This window comes from Corylus avellana, chromosome 3, assembly GCF_965113065.1.
Source record: "Corylus avellana chromosome 3, dhCorAvel1.hap1.2, whole genome shotgun sequence".
Classification (NCBI taxonomy): Eukaryota; Viridiplantae; Streptophyta; class Magnoliopsida; order Fagales; family Betulaceae; genus Corylus; species Corylus avellana.
The window spans coordinates 18,981,901-18,997,116 of NC_142492.1; the positions used below are offsets into that span (position 1 = coordinate 18,981,901).

At 39.8% G+C, this 15,216-nt stretch overlaps 1 protein-coding gene across 2 annotated transcripts in view; it reads left to right on the top strand.

The window, feature by feature from the left end:
* The first annotated feature begins 2,613 nt into the window (after positions 1-2,613).
* LOC132176164 (S-adenosyl-L-methionine-dependent methyltransferases superfamily protein) overlaps positions 2,614-15,216 on the top strand; it is a 49,106-nt gene continuing 36,503 nt past the window's right edge. For both annotated transcript variants that reach the window (XM_088515061.1, XM_088515062.1), the window contains exons 1-3: positions 2,614-2,762; positions 2,875-2,970; positions 9,974-10,057. In XM_088515061.1, coding sequence (XP_088371187.1) covers positions 2,637-2,762; positions 2,875-2,970; positions 9,974-10,057 — 306 coding nt within the window. In that variant the 5' untranslated portion in view covers positions 2,614-2,636. The remainder of the gene's footprint in view (positions 2,763-2,874; positions 2,971-9,973; positions 10,058-15,216) is intronic.

Here is a 15,216-nt window from a genome sequence, read left to right on the forward strand (position 1 = left end):
TTTTTAAAAAAGACTAAACTAAACTAACCCTAAGGTCCCTAACGCTTCAACCATTCAGCCGACTGCCAACACAGCCCCCCCAAGCCCAACTCTAAGCAGCTGTCTTCAAAGGCGTCCTCAGGAGCTCTAGAGGAAGAACCTGCAAGACCCGTTTAAAAAAAAAAAAAAAAAAAAAACTAACCCTAAGGTCCCTAACGCATCAGCCATTCAGTTGACTGCCAACACAGCCCCCAACACCTAGCCCCCCAACACCCAACTCCAAGCAGTCGTCTTCAATGGCGTCCTCAGGAGCTCCAGAGGAAGAAGATGCGGTTGACACCACTGGGTTATCCAGAGAAGAAGAAGAGAAAGTGATGTTTTCCATTGTGGGTATGTGTGGGAAAGTGATGTTTGCCATTGTGGGTATGTGTGGCTGAGTGAGCTTGAAGATAATAGATGAGAAAGGTTGAGACTTTTATCAATTTATGGAGAGGAGGAAGGAGGAGTTGATGAAGAAAAGAACCCTAGAAGGAAAAGTATTAGAGAGAGAGAGAGGGAGAGAGTAAATAGTCAAAGAAAAGAATTGTGGAGAGAAGAAGAAAAGGCAAAAAACGCAAGGGAAAATCCGATTCAGATGGTTTGGGTCTTTGAGTGAATCAATCTCATTTATTTAATTATTAATTTCATTATTTACTTTTAAGTTTTTAACTAGTTTTGGATTTCTTTAAGGAAAATTGTATTAAAAGTCCAAGACTTTTTTTAATTTAGGGTTTAGGGTTTTTAAATGGGTCGGGTCGTGTCTACTTGATATGACCTGGTTATTTAAAACGGGTTAAACGGGTTGTGTGGGGTTACTTGGCTATTTTTTGTGTTATAATCGTGTCAGACCCGCTGACCCGTTAGCTAAATGAGTCATGTTCGTGTATAGGTTAATCGTGTAACGGGTCCTCGCAGGTCGTAATCGAGTCTCAGGTACCTGTTTTGCCTGCCCTAGTTATATCATCCATATGCATCAAAATATTTGACACTACACAATTTTTGTAGAAGACTATGGGGTATAGAAGAGACTATACATGACAAGGGTGTTAGTCTTCTATGGGCGTATAAAATACTATCACCAAAATGTTTGTTGAACAACGCAAAGTCTCACAAGCTCACTCTCTTTCATTTTGGTACATTCTTCTTGAAAATTATGCTAATATTTAAGATGATTTTTTTTTCTTGATTGATATACAAATCATAAATATAAGAGCCAAAAAAAAAGAAAAAAAAAAAAGGTACTCAATACGTTTATGCTTATAAGTCAATAAAAATACATACCTGAGCTTAAAACAGAACTATGTAAAGCAAAAATTCAGCAACATATTCTAAATCCGAATCGCACTGATACCAAAAACATGAAAAAAAAAAAAAATTAAAATTTTGGAATAGTTGGAGATCACAGAAGTTTGAAGAAGGAGAGCGAAAATTCCTAGACAAGAAAATGGAAAGCCTTGAATTTTCTTTGAATAAAGAGAGGATAAAGGTGGTGAAGAGAGTGTGTTACTGTGGAGAAAACGTGGACGTTCGCAGAGTAGAGCCACTAGAACTATTGCGCAGATGGCATAGCGAGTAGCTTCCGCAGTAGCACCAAGGGCCTCCACTGCACCTCTTTGTTTATTGTCATCCCTTTTCAGTCCCACTATTTGTGTCTTTATGAACATGATCATTTTTATCATATTCATCATACAAAAATCATCCCAGCGGGCGTGTTGTGGTTTTTCAGCTGTGTAAAGTGGCTATGGGCTCAGTGATGTTATGGTTCTTGTGGGCTAGCAGCTTAAGGTCGTGGCCCGGCGTTGCATGATGCTTTCCGTCTATGATTGATCGTTGCCTGAAACTCGGCGGTGTTTGGTGGTTCGAGACTCAGTGTTAGTTGGATGGTTGATTTGTTGAATCGTCTAGTCGATTTTGGAGATTTTGAGGAAGAAGGGGAGGGAGGAGATATGGGAAAATTTTGGGGGCGAAATTTCGTTTGGCGAAGAATAGAAGAGAGCGATAGTTTTGAATCTTTGATTTTTTTTTTTTTACCATTAAAAGGGTCTCTACCAAGATACGCTCTTACTTAACCCTTCGATTTTTTATTTTTTATTTTTTATTTTTTAAAGAAATTGATGTGTTCATTTTGTAACCATAGATTGCTTTAAATAAATCCTACCCATCAACCGGGTTCTCTCCAATTGAAATAAATTGAAGAGGATCCAGAGCCTCAAGTCCAAGCGTAATTGGGAGACTACTAAAATGTGGGTTTGCTCTTTTTTATTTTTTTTATGAATGACCTTATACTTGAGAACATGACATTGATATTGAGTGCTGTCATTGATGTTGGCATGTTAAATGAGACACATATGATCAATGATAAACCATTAATTTTGACGAAAAAATGATAGTGAAACTTATTTAATATCAAAATAAAATGCTTTATTTAGATTAAAATGTATATGAATAGAGACCAAATATAAAATTTATTGGAGAAAAATATGAGAGCCTCGAAAGGGCTTTATTTAGATGGTATCTCGATGAGATAAAAAAAATTTTTTGGCCAAAATTCTGGCACGTGATAATACATGGTATAAGTTGATTCGTACGCAATCGTATCGACTTCTCTGTTGTTGTCAATGGCCGGGACTTGCACGTACTCGTGCGACACTGCTACACAGACCCTCCAATGGATCAACGCCATCGTCAACTTCCTCAGGCCCTATGACTTCTTGATGAACGCTCACGTCGTCAATTTCTTCACGGTACCAAATTTTCCTTTTTCATTTTCTCAGCAACCAAAGGGGGAGTCATTGCCTATTTCCTATCTATCTAACTCTCTCGGAATAATTATAACGATAATGATGACGTTTTCAGGATAAATTATGGGAAGCTGTTGATAAGGAATGGATGGACTGCCTGCGGAAGGAACCTGTTGACAATCTTCTCCTCATTCCTTCTGGAGTGGTCCAGGTTTGCCCTTCTCAATCGCAATTTTGCTTTTTTATTTTAATTATGTGGCTTTCATAGAAATTAAACCATTGCCTATGGCGCCCATGGCGAAGCTAAGATTTTTATCTTGGCCTAGGGGACGGGATATAATGCTAAAATAAAAGCTATTTTTTTTTTCCTAATAATTGGCTGATGACTAAATCTTTTTATTTCTTACACAAAAGCATTTTTTTTAATAGCATTATACATGTCCAAAAAAAATATAATATTACTCCATCAATACATACAAAAATGCATCTAGTCAACTTCAAAGTATTGAAGTACAAAAGAAAGGGAAAAAAGAAAAATAACATTAATTATGATAATTGTACTTGATGGTCCTTTAAATAAAAATTCTTGGATTATCATATCTGTATTGGACCTTTGAACAATGTCCTTCTCAATATAGATAACCAAACAAAGTCATTCTCCATTTTATTTCAAAGTATTTTTTAAACATATTTTTTAGTTGAAAATGCTAGCATAGTGGCTACCATTGAAATCAAAAGAGTCAAGCTTATGCGAATCAATATATCAACCAGATAATAAATTTTGGACTTTCCTACTTGTACCAATGCTTGAAATATGACAGAAATTGTGGACAAGTTTTGTAGATATGGATAGTGTGGTACATCCTACTCATAGTGCTGCAATAGTAATCTTATTCAACTTTTTGTTGTAAAATCTTGAGGATAAAATTTCTCTACAAGACTGCAAACATGCCAATTTTGATTGATTTAGAAGCCTCTCTAGTAACCAAAAAGAACCAAGTAATGATACTTAACTGTTACCTATTCTTGTTGGTGATGAGACTGTTTGTCAAATATTTATATAAAGAATTTTCAACTTTATGGCATTCGCAAAATGTTCTCACATTCTCAAATAATGCATTCCAACCACATTGTTTCAAATTTTGGTAAATTATTTTGTACTCAAGATTAATAGGATTCAAAATGTCTTGAGATTTATGTTGCAAAAATTGGCAAAAAATGTTATTGCATCATAAAACAAGGAAGTATCCTTGTGTTGAGTGGTTCCTTAATCAGTAATGTTTTTAAGAACTGAACAAGTTGAACCAAATATTCTTATAAAACTACAAACTAGTTGAAAATGAGATCCCCACCAGGTATCTCTAGCTTGTTATAATTCCTATTCTATTAAGCCTTACGTTGGTTTCAAGTTCATCAACAACAACCAAGTATGCAATTTTAGTTGCTTGAACAACATTGTAATTCATCATTAAGTTTATAGGAAGTGCCAACTATATTAACAATGGAAGTCAACTTTGAGAAAAATTGATGAATAAGAATAACTTCCCTTGATGCCGTATGAGCCAAACAATGTGCATGATATGCTAGGGAAAATCATGGAAAAATAAATCTCACAAACCATTCGACTCATCATGCATAATGACTCTCAATGCTACATAATATGCACGTCTCAAATGTTAATCATTGAACAGTATCTATCAAGGCCTTAAGTCAAAATTAATTAATCAAGACTTGTTGTTTAGTTTGTTACTGTAACATTTTGTCAATATATTTTTTGGTAAGTAATTCAATCTTATTGAAACGCTCAAAGGGCACAATCGAAGTACACATGAAATGTACAAGAGAGACCCCCTAATTAAGGAGAAGTAGACTGCAACACCCCAGTCCCATATTAGGAGGAGATGAGTAGTCCACATAGAGTAGGTAATTCATTTTTTTTTTTTTTGATAAGTAATAGAGTAGGTAATTCATAAGAGATGCATATGGGTGCTAAGTCCTACATTATTTACTTATTAGGTGTAATTGAGTTTTGTAAGTGATTCTTGGGAAGTGTCAAATTTACTAGTCTTTTTGGAGTGATAGTGCAGATGTGGGTAGCGCGTTTCCCTGAGTTGTTAATAATGATATCAAAGTCACTTAGCAATGCCATGTGGTATTGTCAGTATCGCATGACGTGACTTTGCCGAGGACATCAGGACTTAAAAGGGTGGGAGTTTGTAGCACTCCAATTGCATTTTGTGAAAAGACAAGTAGCCCACATAGAGATGAGTAGTTTATAAGAGATGGTCATGGATACTAAGTCCCACATTGCTTACTTACTATGTGAAACTGGTTTTTATAATTGATTCTAGGGAAGCTCCAAATTGACTAATTCAGTGGGGCGGTTGGCGCTCTAAAGTTCCTCGTGGAACGCATGGGATGGGGTTATGGAAACACATTTATAGGGGTTGGAGGTCGTTTCACTGCCACTTTAGATTTGATCTTGGCTTGGGGTCGAAAGTTAAATTTTGGAAGGATATTTGGTGCGGTGAGATGTCCCTTAAGGATTCTTTTCCTGGTTTTTTCAATATTGCTAGCAATAAGGATGCTTCCATTGCAGATATCAGGGAGTGTTTAAATGGTATGGTTCATTGGAACGTTACCTTTACTCATAGAATTCATGATTGGGAGGAGATGGTCTTAGCCTCCCTATTCTCGCTCTTGTATTTGATCTCGATGCGTGAGGAATGGGAGGACCGGATGTGGTGGATCCCGTCGAGAAAAGGGAAGTTTGAGGTTCGCTCTTTTTATAGGAAGCTTGTCCTTAAAGAGCCTGACCATTTCCCTTGGAAAAGTGTTTGGCGCACCAAGGCTCCTTCGAGAGTGGCATTTTTTGCTTGGTCGGCCGTCCTTGAGAAATCTCTTACTTTAGATAATGTTCGAAAGAGAGGTATTGTTGTGATTAATCGATGTTGTATGTGTGAATCGGAAGGAGAGTCTGTGGATCATCTCTTTCTTCATTGTGGGGTTGTGCGCATGTTGCGTGATGTTATCTTCTCTCGTTTCAACATGTGTTGGGTTATGCCTAGAAGCGTCAAGGAGATGTTCGCTAGTTGGTGGTTGGGCGGTAGATCCCGTAGTGCCGTGGTCTGGAAGATGGCTTCTCTTTGTCTTTTATGGTGCCTATGGAAGGAAAGGAATGCTAGATGTTTCGAGGATTTGTCGAGGAACCTTGAGGGCCTTGTTCATTTCATTTTGTACATGCTTTTCACTTGGACTGCAGGCTGGCTTGCACCCTTAGTGATCAATTTTCCTGATTTTCTTTTTATGTTCTCTTCTTCTTTCTCCCCATTTTAGTCGCTTTCTTGTATACTTCTTCTGTACTTAGGTTGTGCCTCTCTGCACTCTTTTAATGCATCATTACTTATCAAAAAAAAAAAAAAAAAAAAAATTCCATTGACGAGAGGCATTAGAAAGCTTCATGGTTTGCCATTGCAGCATCCTTAAAACAAGCAATGCTAAACAAGTCCGAAAAAGCTATCAGGGCTTGATCCCCACACCATATATCATGCTAAAATCGAATTTAGAGTCATCACCCACCTCAAATCTAGTATAGCTAGAAAGCTCTCCCCATCTCCCAATATTCTTCCAAAGCCCCAACTTATACAACTTATGGACCTCATTGAATACCACCCACCTCAAGCACTGCCATTATTAGAATCCATATCCACCCCCATAAGGCCTTTCTTATGAAAATAGGCGTAGTCACTTCCCAAGAGTCTGGTTGAACACAAGTAAGTTTTAAACTCTCAACCCTCCTTTAGAGATTGATGAAGCCCAGGACTCTTCTGCGGGTTTAGGGATTCTTTTGTGGGTGGTTTGTTGTAGTTCCGTTCCTTTGGGTTTCTGCTGGTGGCTTGTTTTTTTTGCTGTCTTTTTTGTTCTGTTTTTTCTTTTTTGGTGTTCCTTTTGTATACTTCCTGTGTACTTAGGGACGTCTTACGCTTTTTAATGAGATTTGCTTGATTACCAGTAAAAAAAAAAAAAAGGTACACACCTTAGTCTAGCTAACTAAGTGAAATTTGAACTGTTTAAGTGATTGGCCTCATGGACATGAAGTAGGTAGGAAGATTAGATAAAGCGCCTTTAATCAATGTAACTCTCCCACCCTTTGATAAGTACATCCTCATCCATCCAGCCAAATGGCGCTCTACCTTCTCAATAATGTCTTCCCAAATAGATTTGGTTTTAAACAAAGCTCTCAAGGGAAGAGCTAGGTACTTCATAGGCAGCGAAGATACCCTCCAGCCCAAAACACTAGCCAGACCTTGAACATTCATTAGATTGCCAATCAGGACTAACTTTGATTTAGCTAGATTAATCCTCAAACTAGAGACTGCTTCAAAGCATAAAAACAAACAACGCAAATTGTGAAGATGATTTGGATTTGCCTCGCTAAATATCAAGGTGTCATCCGCAGACAAAAGGTGAGAAAGATTGATAGCATCACCACTTGTTGACCCCACCATGAAGCCCGATAAAAGACCTCTATCCACTAAAGCAGAAATTATTTTGCTTAACGTCTCCATAACAGATAGTTAATAGTATCCGAGGGCTGCACATTGGGCGCTGGAACTGGAACCCCAGCGGTGGCGCGTGTAGGCGTGTCCCGCTAGAGCTCGGTTTTCTGTTTTCGTGGGATGCGTTCGTGTAGATTAGGATGGAGCGACGGTTTTCGGTGGAAGCTAAGACCTTCTTTTTCTCGACGAAGGCTTCGAAGCTTCGTTTGGAGGAAAGAAGGAAGGGTTTTGTAGGGCTTATTCTGGTGGGTCAGCGAAGTGCTTCCTGGTTGGCAGCTACGGTAGAAGAGGCGTCTCAGTCTCAGGTGAAGGAAGATTTCGTCAAAAAATTTAGCGAGGAAGGGAAGTCTTTGTCGGTGAGCGGGGGTAGTAACAAAGCTGGGAGATTCCTGGAGGTGGTTGCCTATCTGGAGGACGAACGGAAAGGTATCATCTGGATCCCAGAGGCCCGCTCTGGGCGGGGTTGGCGGAGGTTCGTGGTTGAGCTGCGTTCGTTGATGGCTGCGCAGGCGAGTTCTCCAGGGTTTTCGAATTCTGAGAGTTTCTCTCCGGGGACAAAAGATGGACGGTCTTTCGCCGAAGCGTTGCGCTCTTCTTCCTGCGAGGTGGCGGACATTGCTGGGGCGCGGCTTCTTTCGTCGCAAGAGATTGACTTGTTCCCGGTGGCGAGCTGTTTCGAGATGGGGAATGCTGGAGTGGAAACACGATTCGCGATGGATTGTTACGAAATGGAGAAAGCTCATCCCTTGATTGAGCAAAGCTTCTCGTCTCCGGTGGCGGCGGCGGCGGCAGCAAAGTTTAGAAGGAACAAGGCGATGAGGCGATTAGGGTTTTTCTGCGATAAGTTGGACCGGATCCTTCGCGGGCTGGGTGAGAAGCCCAAAGGTAAGCGGATTAGGGTTGGTTCTTTGGGTTATGATGGGCAAAATTCCGGGTCGGTTTCCGGGTCGGTTTCCGGGTCGGCTGTGGTTCAAATTCCCGTTTGCGGCCCTGTTTTGGATCCCGATAGGTTCAGCGATGGGTTTTTGTTGCATTCGGATAAGTCTTCGCCGGAGTCTCCTGGGTTTGCTGAGTTTGGACGGAAATCTGCCTCGGCGACTCCTGTGTCTCCGGCGAGGCTTTGGCGCAGTTTGAGGGATGACGCTACTGCTCCTACGGTGGTGGCTACTGTTTCTTCGGTGGCTTCTGTTTCGCCTGTGAATCATTTCTCTTTTCCTCCGGCGATTCCTGCGGTTGCTTCTATTTATCCGGCGAGGCTTCAGTGCAGGATGAGGGCTGAGGCTTCTGTTCCTCCGGTGGTGGCTACTGTTCCTCCGGTGAGGGCTATTGCTTCTCCGGTTTTCTCTTTTCCTCCTGCATCTGCCATAGCTTTGATAGATAACCAAGCTTCCAAGTGTTATACACGGAGAGCGAAGGATAAGGAAGCTAAACAGCTTCATAAGAAAAAGATGCCGCTGGGGGTGAAGAATTTGGAATGCTCCGATAACTTTGAGGCTAGGGGCAGTGGCTCGAGTAGGGCTAGGGATGTGGGGTGATCATGTGTAGGGTTAGCCTTTGAGTAGGGTGTTTTTTGTGTAGGGTGTTTTGATTTCGGGGGTTCTTGGGTGGATCTTTTTAGGTTCCTTGTGGGTGCTCCTTGGGAGCTTAGGGTTTTATTCGGTGTATAGCCGCACTCTTTTATACTTCCTGTGTAATCGTGTTGCGCCCTGTTGGGTTTTTGATATATACATATTTACCTATCAAAAAAAAAACGTCTCCATAACAATAACAAAGAGAGAAAGGAGATAATGGATCTCCCTGTCTTAGGCCACGAGTGCTACTAAAGAAACCTGATGGAGTGCCATTCACTTAGATTGAAAATTGCACAAAGGAGATACAATATGCGATTCATTTACGCCATCTTTCCCGAAACTACAACTCCTCAACATATACTTATAAAAAAAAACTACAACTCCTCAACATATACAAAAGGAAATCCCAAATCAAGCGCAGGCTGATTTTTATTTATTTTTATTTTTTTATTTTTATAACTAGAATGTTATATTTGGGTTGGAATACTAAGGGTTGCTAGGTTAGGATTTTTTTTTCTTTTTTGGGTGGGTGCATGGCCTATGTTCCCCCTAGCTTCGCCATTGATGGCATTGGTTCCAATTAGTATCTCTTTATAAGGCAAAAGGGAGTTGTTCAATTTGAAGAGCTCCGTTAATTTTGGCGATGCATTCACATCCAATCGGCGAAGGAAAGGCATGGCTCGCTAGCGGTACCGCTGGATTCCCTTTTGGGTATTGGGTGGGAGGATTTCTGGTTTAGTCCTTGTGGGGTTGTGGGTTAGTTTGGCAGTTGCTGTGTTCTTGTTGGTGTTGGGTTCTGCATGTTCTTCTCCTTGTTCTTTCCTGTTTTCAGTTTTTTTTTTTGTTCTTTTTGCTTTTTGGGTCCTTTTTGTACACTTCCTGTATGCTTGGGGCGCCTATGCTTTCTATAAAGCTTTCTTGATATTACCTATCAAAAAATAAGTCTAATCTTGTCGCATGCACTTTTAACTGACTTTAATGAAAGGAATTAATGCATTCCATGTTCTTGACAATTTGTTTTCCAATCAATAACCTGTGTTAGTTTGATAGTTTCATGCATTCTCTTAATTGTCTTTGATGGTAGGATCACTGGCCTGCTTCACTGAAGGACTTTGTGCTAACTTTGAGGTCCCTTGTTTTTCCAAGAGAGCAGGCGGACTTAAAAAGAGTATGTTGTTTCTAACCTGATGTTGTCATTTAAGATTTTGTAAAATTATATATCCAATGTTCTATCTATTGCATTGCTTGCAGATTTATAATATAGCAGATTGGGGAATGATAGTCATTAGGTTGGCAATTTAATCCGTGACACGTAAACTTGACACGTAATTTTAGGGTTAGAGTTTAGGTTAAACAGGTTTGGGTCATAAACGGGTCGTTTATGACACGTTTAATAAATGTGTAGGGTCGTGTCAACCCGCGGGTTGACATGTTTGACCCGTATATATTTTTATTTTTGTTTTGCTTGGTTGCTGGGATTTTTTCATTTTGGTTTGGCTATAAAAATTAAAATGACTTTAAACGTGTTCACGGGTCGGGTTGTGTCGGGTTGAAACCTATTAACATCTAAATTAAACACGTTCACAGGTCATGTCGTGTCAACTCAACACGACACGTTTATCTAAATGGGTTACACATGTGTCGTGTTACCTGTTAAGAAAACGTGTAGTGTTCGGGTTTGGGTGGTCCACATGTTTAGTTAAATGTGTTGTGTTCGGGTTTGGCATAAACGGGTTTGTGTCATAAATAGGTTGACACGAACCTGACATGCCAACACGTTTTGCTAGCCCTAGTCATTCATAGTCATTGTTGTTCTTTGTGTGAGAAAGGATGAAGAACTTATCTGAGCATATGTGTAACTAGATGCAAAAGATGAAATAATCACTACAAATCTATTGAAAAAAGGAATGTTGGTTTTGGATGGTCAAGGTTCCATAGACCAATTTGACATACTGACATGTATGAGTGATTCTGTAAATGTGTCTGATCGTATTTTTGGTCCTTATTGCCAAATGTCTTTCTACCAAATGGCATCTCCTCCCCTATAAACAACGGTTGAGGGTGGGTGAGGTCATGGGCTCAACTCCCTGCAGGTGTCTAAGTTGTATTTATGTGCAAAAAAATGGTTTTTTTTTTTTTTTTTTTTTTTTTTTTTTTTTTTAAATATAATTATTAATTTTTTGATGTGGATGTACTGATATTTTATTGAGTACAAGGAATCTTGTGTGCAAAATCTAAGCTAAGCGACAGCTATTATGAAATGCTATATAAGGGAGTGGGTGGACATGAAGAAGCCTCTTTGCACTTATTAATGATATGCATTACTTATATAAAAAAAAAGAGAAAGTTCTTGATCTTCTGTGTATTTATGTACATTGTACAGTACACTCCTTATGAGGAGGTGGATGCTGTGAAAATTGGCATTTGTAATTCAGTGGTAGGAGAAATATCATGTTTCCATTTCACAAATTGAAACTTTTGGCCTTTGGAAAGGACTTCTATAGAGAGAGAGAGAGAGAGAGAGAGAGAGAGAGACAGAGAGAGAGTTCTTGATCTTCTGTGTATTTATGTACGTTGTACAGTACACTCCTTATGAGGAGGTGGATGCTGTGAAAATTGTATTGGCTGGCATTTGTAATTCTGTGGTAGGAGAAATATCATGTTTCCATTTCACAAATTGAAACTTTTGGCCTTTGGAAAGGACTTCTAGAGAGAGAGAGAGAGAGAGAGAGAGAGAGAGAGAGAGAGAAGGAAAGGAGGGGGGGGGGGGTGATTTCTGGTCATTTACGAGAGTACTCTTTACGTTGAAGGTAGAGGTACCTTTCTTTTCATGTTCATAGAAGTTAAGAATCTGTAATGATTATAGAATGTGGGGTTTGTTTTATTTTGGTGCCCAAGTGAAATGATGAAGCATGTAGATAAGTTCTTTCCAAATGGTCTTGGTTGATTAGGCTGATATGAAGTCATGTTCAACCTGTTCTTTGGATCCCTTCTGATCAGAGCATATGTTGCTCGATGATAGTCAGTTCATACAGAAGTAAATCCTGGAGGCTAAACCTTGCCTTTTCAGCTTTTCCTATCTTGTATTCCGTATGAAATTAAAGGCTTTTGTAGTAGATATCAAGTTGTGGTTTAGTTTCAAGGGAGGACAACTTTTTGGCCGTAATTAATTGCATATTAGGAATGTTATGTAAGAGATAACTTTGCTTTTTTCAGCTTTTCCAATCTTATATTCCATAAGAAGCTAGAGGCTTTTGTAGTAGATATCAAGTTGTGGTTTAGTTTCAAGGGAGAACAACTTTTTGGATGTAGTTTAATTGGATATTAGGAAATTACATTTCCTAATACATTTCTCCATTGCTACGAAAACCCCAAAAAATGTATGCATGTGCAAAGCACCCATCACCTAAGACTGTAGATGATAACAATACCCACTATGATTGTGTGGATGATAGGTTGAGAGTTAGTGAAGTTGTAAAATAGGGCGTTCCAGTGTATGCGACCTGCTGTGAAAGTGAGTTTGTAAAGATTATGAAATATAAGTTAGTGACAGTATTCGGTAAAAACCGAAGTGGTGAATAAAGTGTTCTGAAGTGCAGGACTTCGGTGACTAAGTTAGGGAGCTAGCAGGGGGCATAAAATATGTGGCGGCAAAAGTGTCTAGTAAAATAAGTGATAAACTGTGAATCTCATTATATTTGGTTCGCTTGTAGGAGCTCCATCACCAACAATCTTAATAGTGAGGCAGGTTTTGAAAGAGGAATTCCCAAGTCTAGGATAAGGAGGATCACTATCCGGCGGTGTCACAAAGAAGACTTCAACGTTTACTTTCAGATCATTTTCCTTTATTGATGGATTGTGGGGAACTTAGTGGAGGTCGTAAGTATTTTAAATTTGAGAATATGTGGTTAAAGTCGGAAGGTTTTGTTGACAAGGTTAAATCTTGGTGGGATTCGTATATGTTTGAAGGCTTACCTAGTTTTGTTTTGGTTAATAAGCTGAAATCCCTTAAGCTAGATTTGAAAAAATGGAACACGGAGGTTTTTGGTGACATTGGGAGGAAAAAAAAGGAGTTATTGGAAGGGATCCGGGAGCTGGATGTTATGGCAGAAACTAGGGGTTTAGTGGAGGAAGAAAAGATTCAATTGGCTGATATGTCGAAGGAATTGGAGAATACTTTACTGTATGAGGAAATATATTGGTGGCAAAGTCGAGAGAGTTGTGGCTAAAGGAGGGGGATAGTAACACTAGGTTTTTTCATAAGGTGGCTAATTCCCATCGCAGGTATAATCGTGTGGAAGCATTACATACCAATGGAGATGTGTCCTATAATCCTATAGAGGTAAAAGATCATATTGTGCAATTCTATAAAACCTTATATTTTGAGCGAAGTTCTTGGAGACCTAAAATGGATAATCAATTTTTTTCGTCCATTGATGAGGAGGAGAAAAATTGGTTAGAAAGAGACTTTGAGGAGCAGGAGGTTTGGGAGATGGTAAAGGGTTTGGAAGGTGATAAGGCACCGGGACCGGATGGGTTCACTATGGCATTCTTCCAATCTTGTTGGGCTGTGGTGAAACATGATGTTATGGTGGTTTTTTCTGAATTCCATCGAAGACGTCAGTTGGTGAAGAGTATGAATGTGACGTTTGTGTCATTGGTTCCAAAGAAGGCGGTTCCGATGGAGGTGAAGGATTTTCGGCCAATTAGTTTGGTGGGAGGGGTGTATAAAATTTTATCAAAGGTCTTGGCCACTAGAATGAAAATTGTTTTGGGAAAAATCATCTCTAATTCTCAAAATGCTTTTATTGGGGGGCGACAAATTTTAGATTCTGTGCTCATTGCTAATGAATGTTTGGATGGTCGGATGAGGTCAGGGGTGCCTGGTGTTATTTGTAAATTGGATTTGGAAAAGGCTTATGACCATGTTAACTGGGACTTTTTGTTGTACTTACTAAAAAGATGTGGGTTTGGAGAAAGATGGAGGGGTTGGATAGAGTGGTGTATTTCGATGGTTAGATTCTCCATTTTGGTAAATGGAACGCCAGAGGGTTTCTTTAATAGTTCATGGGGGATTCGGCAAGGGGACCCGATGTTGCTGTTACTATTTGTGTTGGTTATGGAGGCATTGAGCAGGATGGTGAATGCGACAATAGAGCAAGGTTTATTGTCAGGTTTCTCTGTGGGGGATAGGGTCTTCTCAGATTTAGTGATTTCTCATTCTTTATTTGCTAATGATACTTTGGTTTTCTGTGAAGCATATCCTGAGCAAATCCGGTACGTACGCCTTATTTTCTTGTGCTCTGAGGTAGTTTCGGGGCTGAGAGTTAATCTTGGTAAATCAGAACTTGTTGCTATAGGGGAGGTGGACAACATTGGGGTTTTGGCTAAAATTCTTGGGTGTAGTGTTGCGGCGTTGCCTATGAAGTATTTGGGATTGCCACTAGGGGCGAAGCATAAGGATACATCTATGTGGAATGGTGTACTTGAACAGATGAAGCGTCGTATGGCAGGATGGAAGAAATTGTATCTATCAAAGGGAGGTCGCTTAACTCTTATAAAGAGTATGTTGTCTAATCTCCCAACTTATTTTTTATCGTTGTTTCTTGTTCCTATGAGTGTGGTCAAAAGGATTGAGAAACTTCAAAAAGATTTCCTGTGGGGAGGAATGAGAGATGAACAAAAATTGCATCTTGTTAATTGGAACCAAATATGCCGTCCCTTGCGGGCCGACGGTCTTGGCATTCGGGATATACCGAAGTTTAATCAGGCTCTCTTGTGGAAATGGTTATGGAGATATGTGACAGAGAGTGAGGCACTTTGGTACAAAATAATAAAAGCCAAGTATGAAGATCAGGATGGTGGGTGGTGTTCGAAGGAGGTGTCGGGTTCTTATGGTGTGGGTTTGTGGAAGCATATTAGAAGAGGTTGGGATACTTTGCCAAAGGTGTGCGGTTTGAGGTGGGGGTGGGGGCGAAAGTTCGATTTTGGCATGATATTTGGTGTGATGATCAACCATTGAAGCATGCTTTCCCTTCCTTGTTTGGTATTGCGAGGTACAAAGACGCGTGGGTGGAGGATAATTTTTGTTGGAGGAATGGGAGGGTTGAGTGGAATGTCCTTTTTGTGCGCTCCGCCCAAGATTGGGAATTGGATGGGGTCTCATCTTTCTTTGAATTACTATACTCTTGTAAGGTTTCTTATGGTAATGCGGACCGTATTCGATGGTCCTTATCTAAAAAGGGTATGTTTGAGGTGAAATCATTTTATAAGGCCTTGTCCATTCCAGATTGTGGGGGGTTTCCATGGAAGAGTATTTGGCATTCT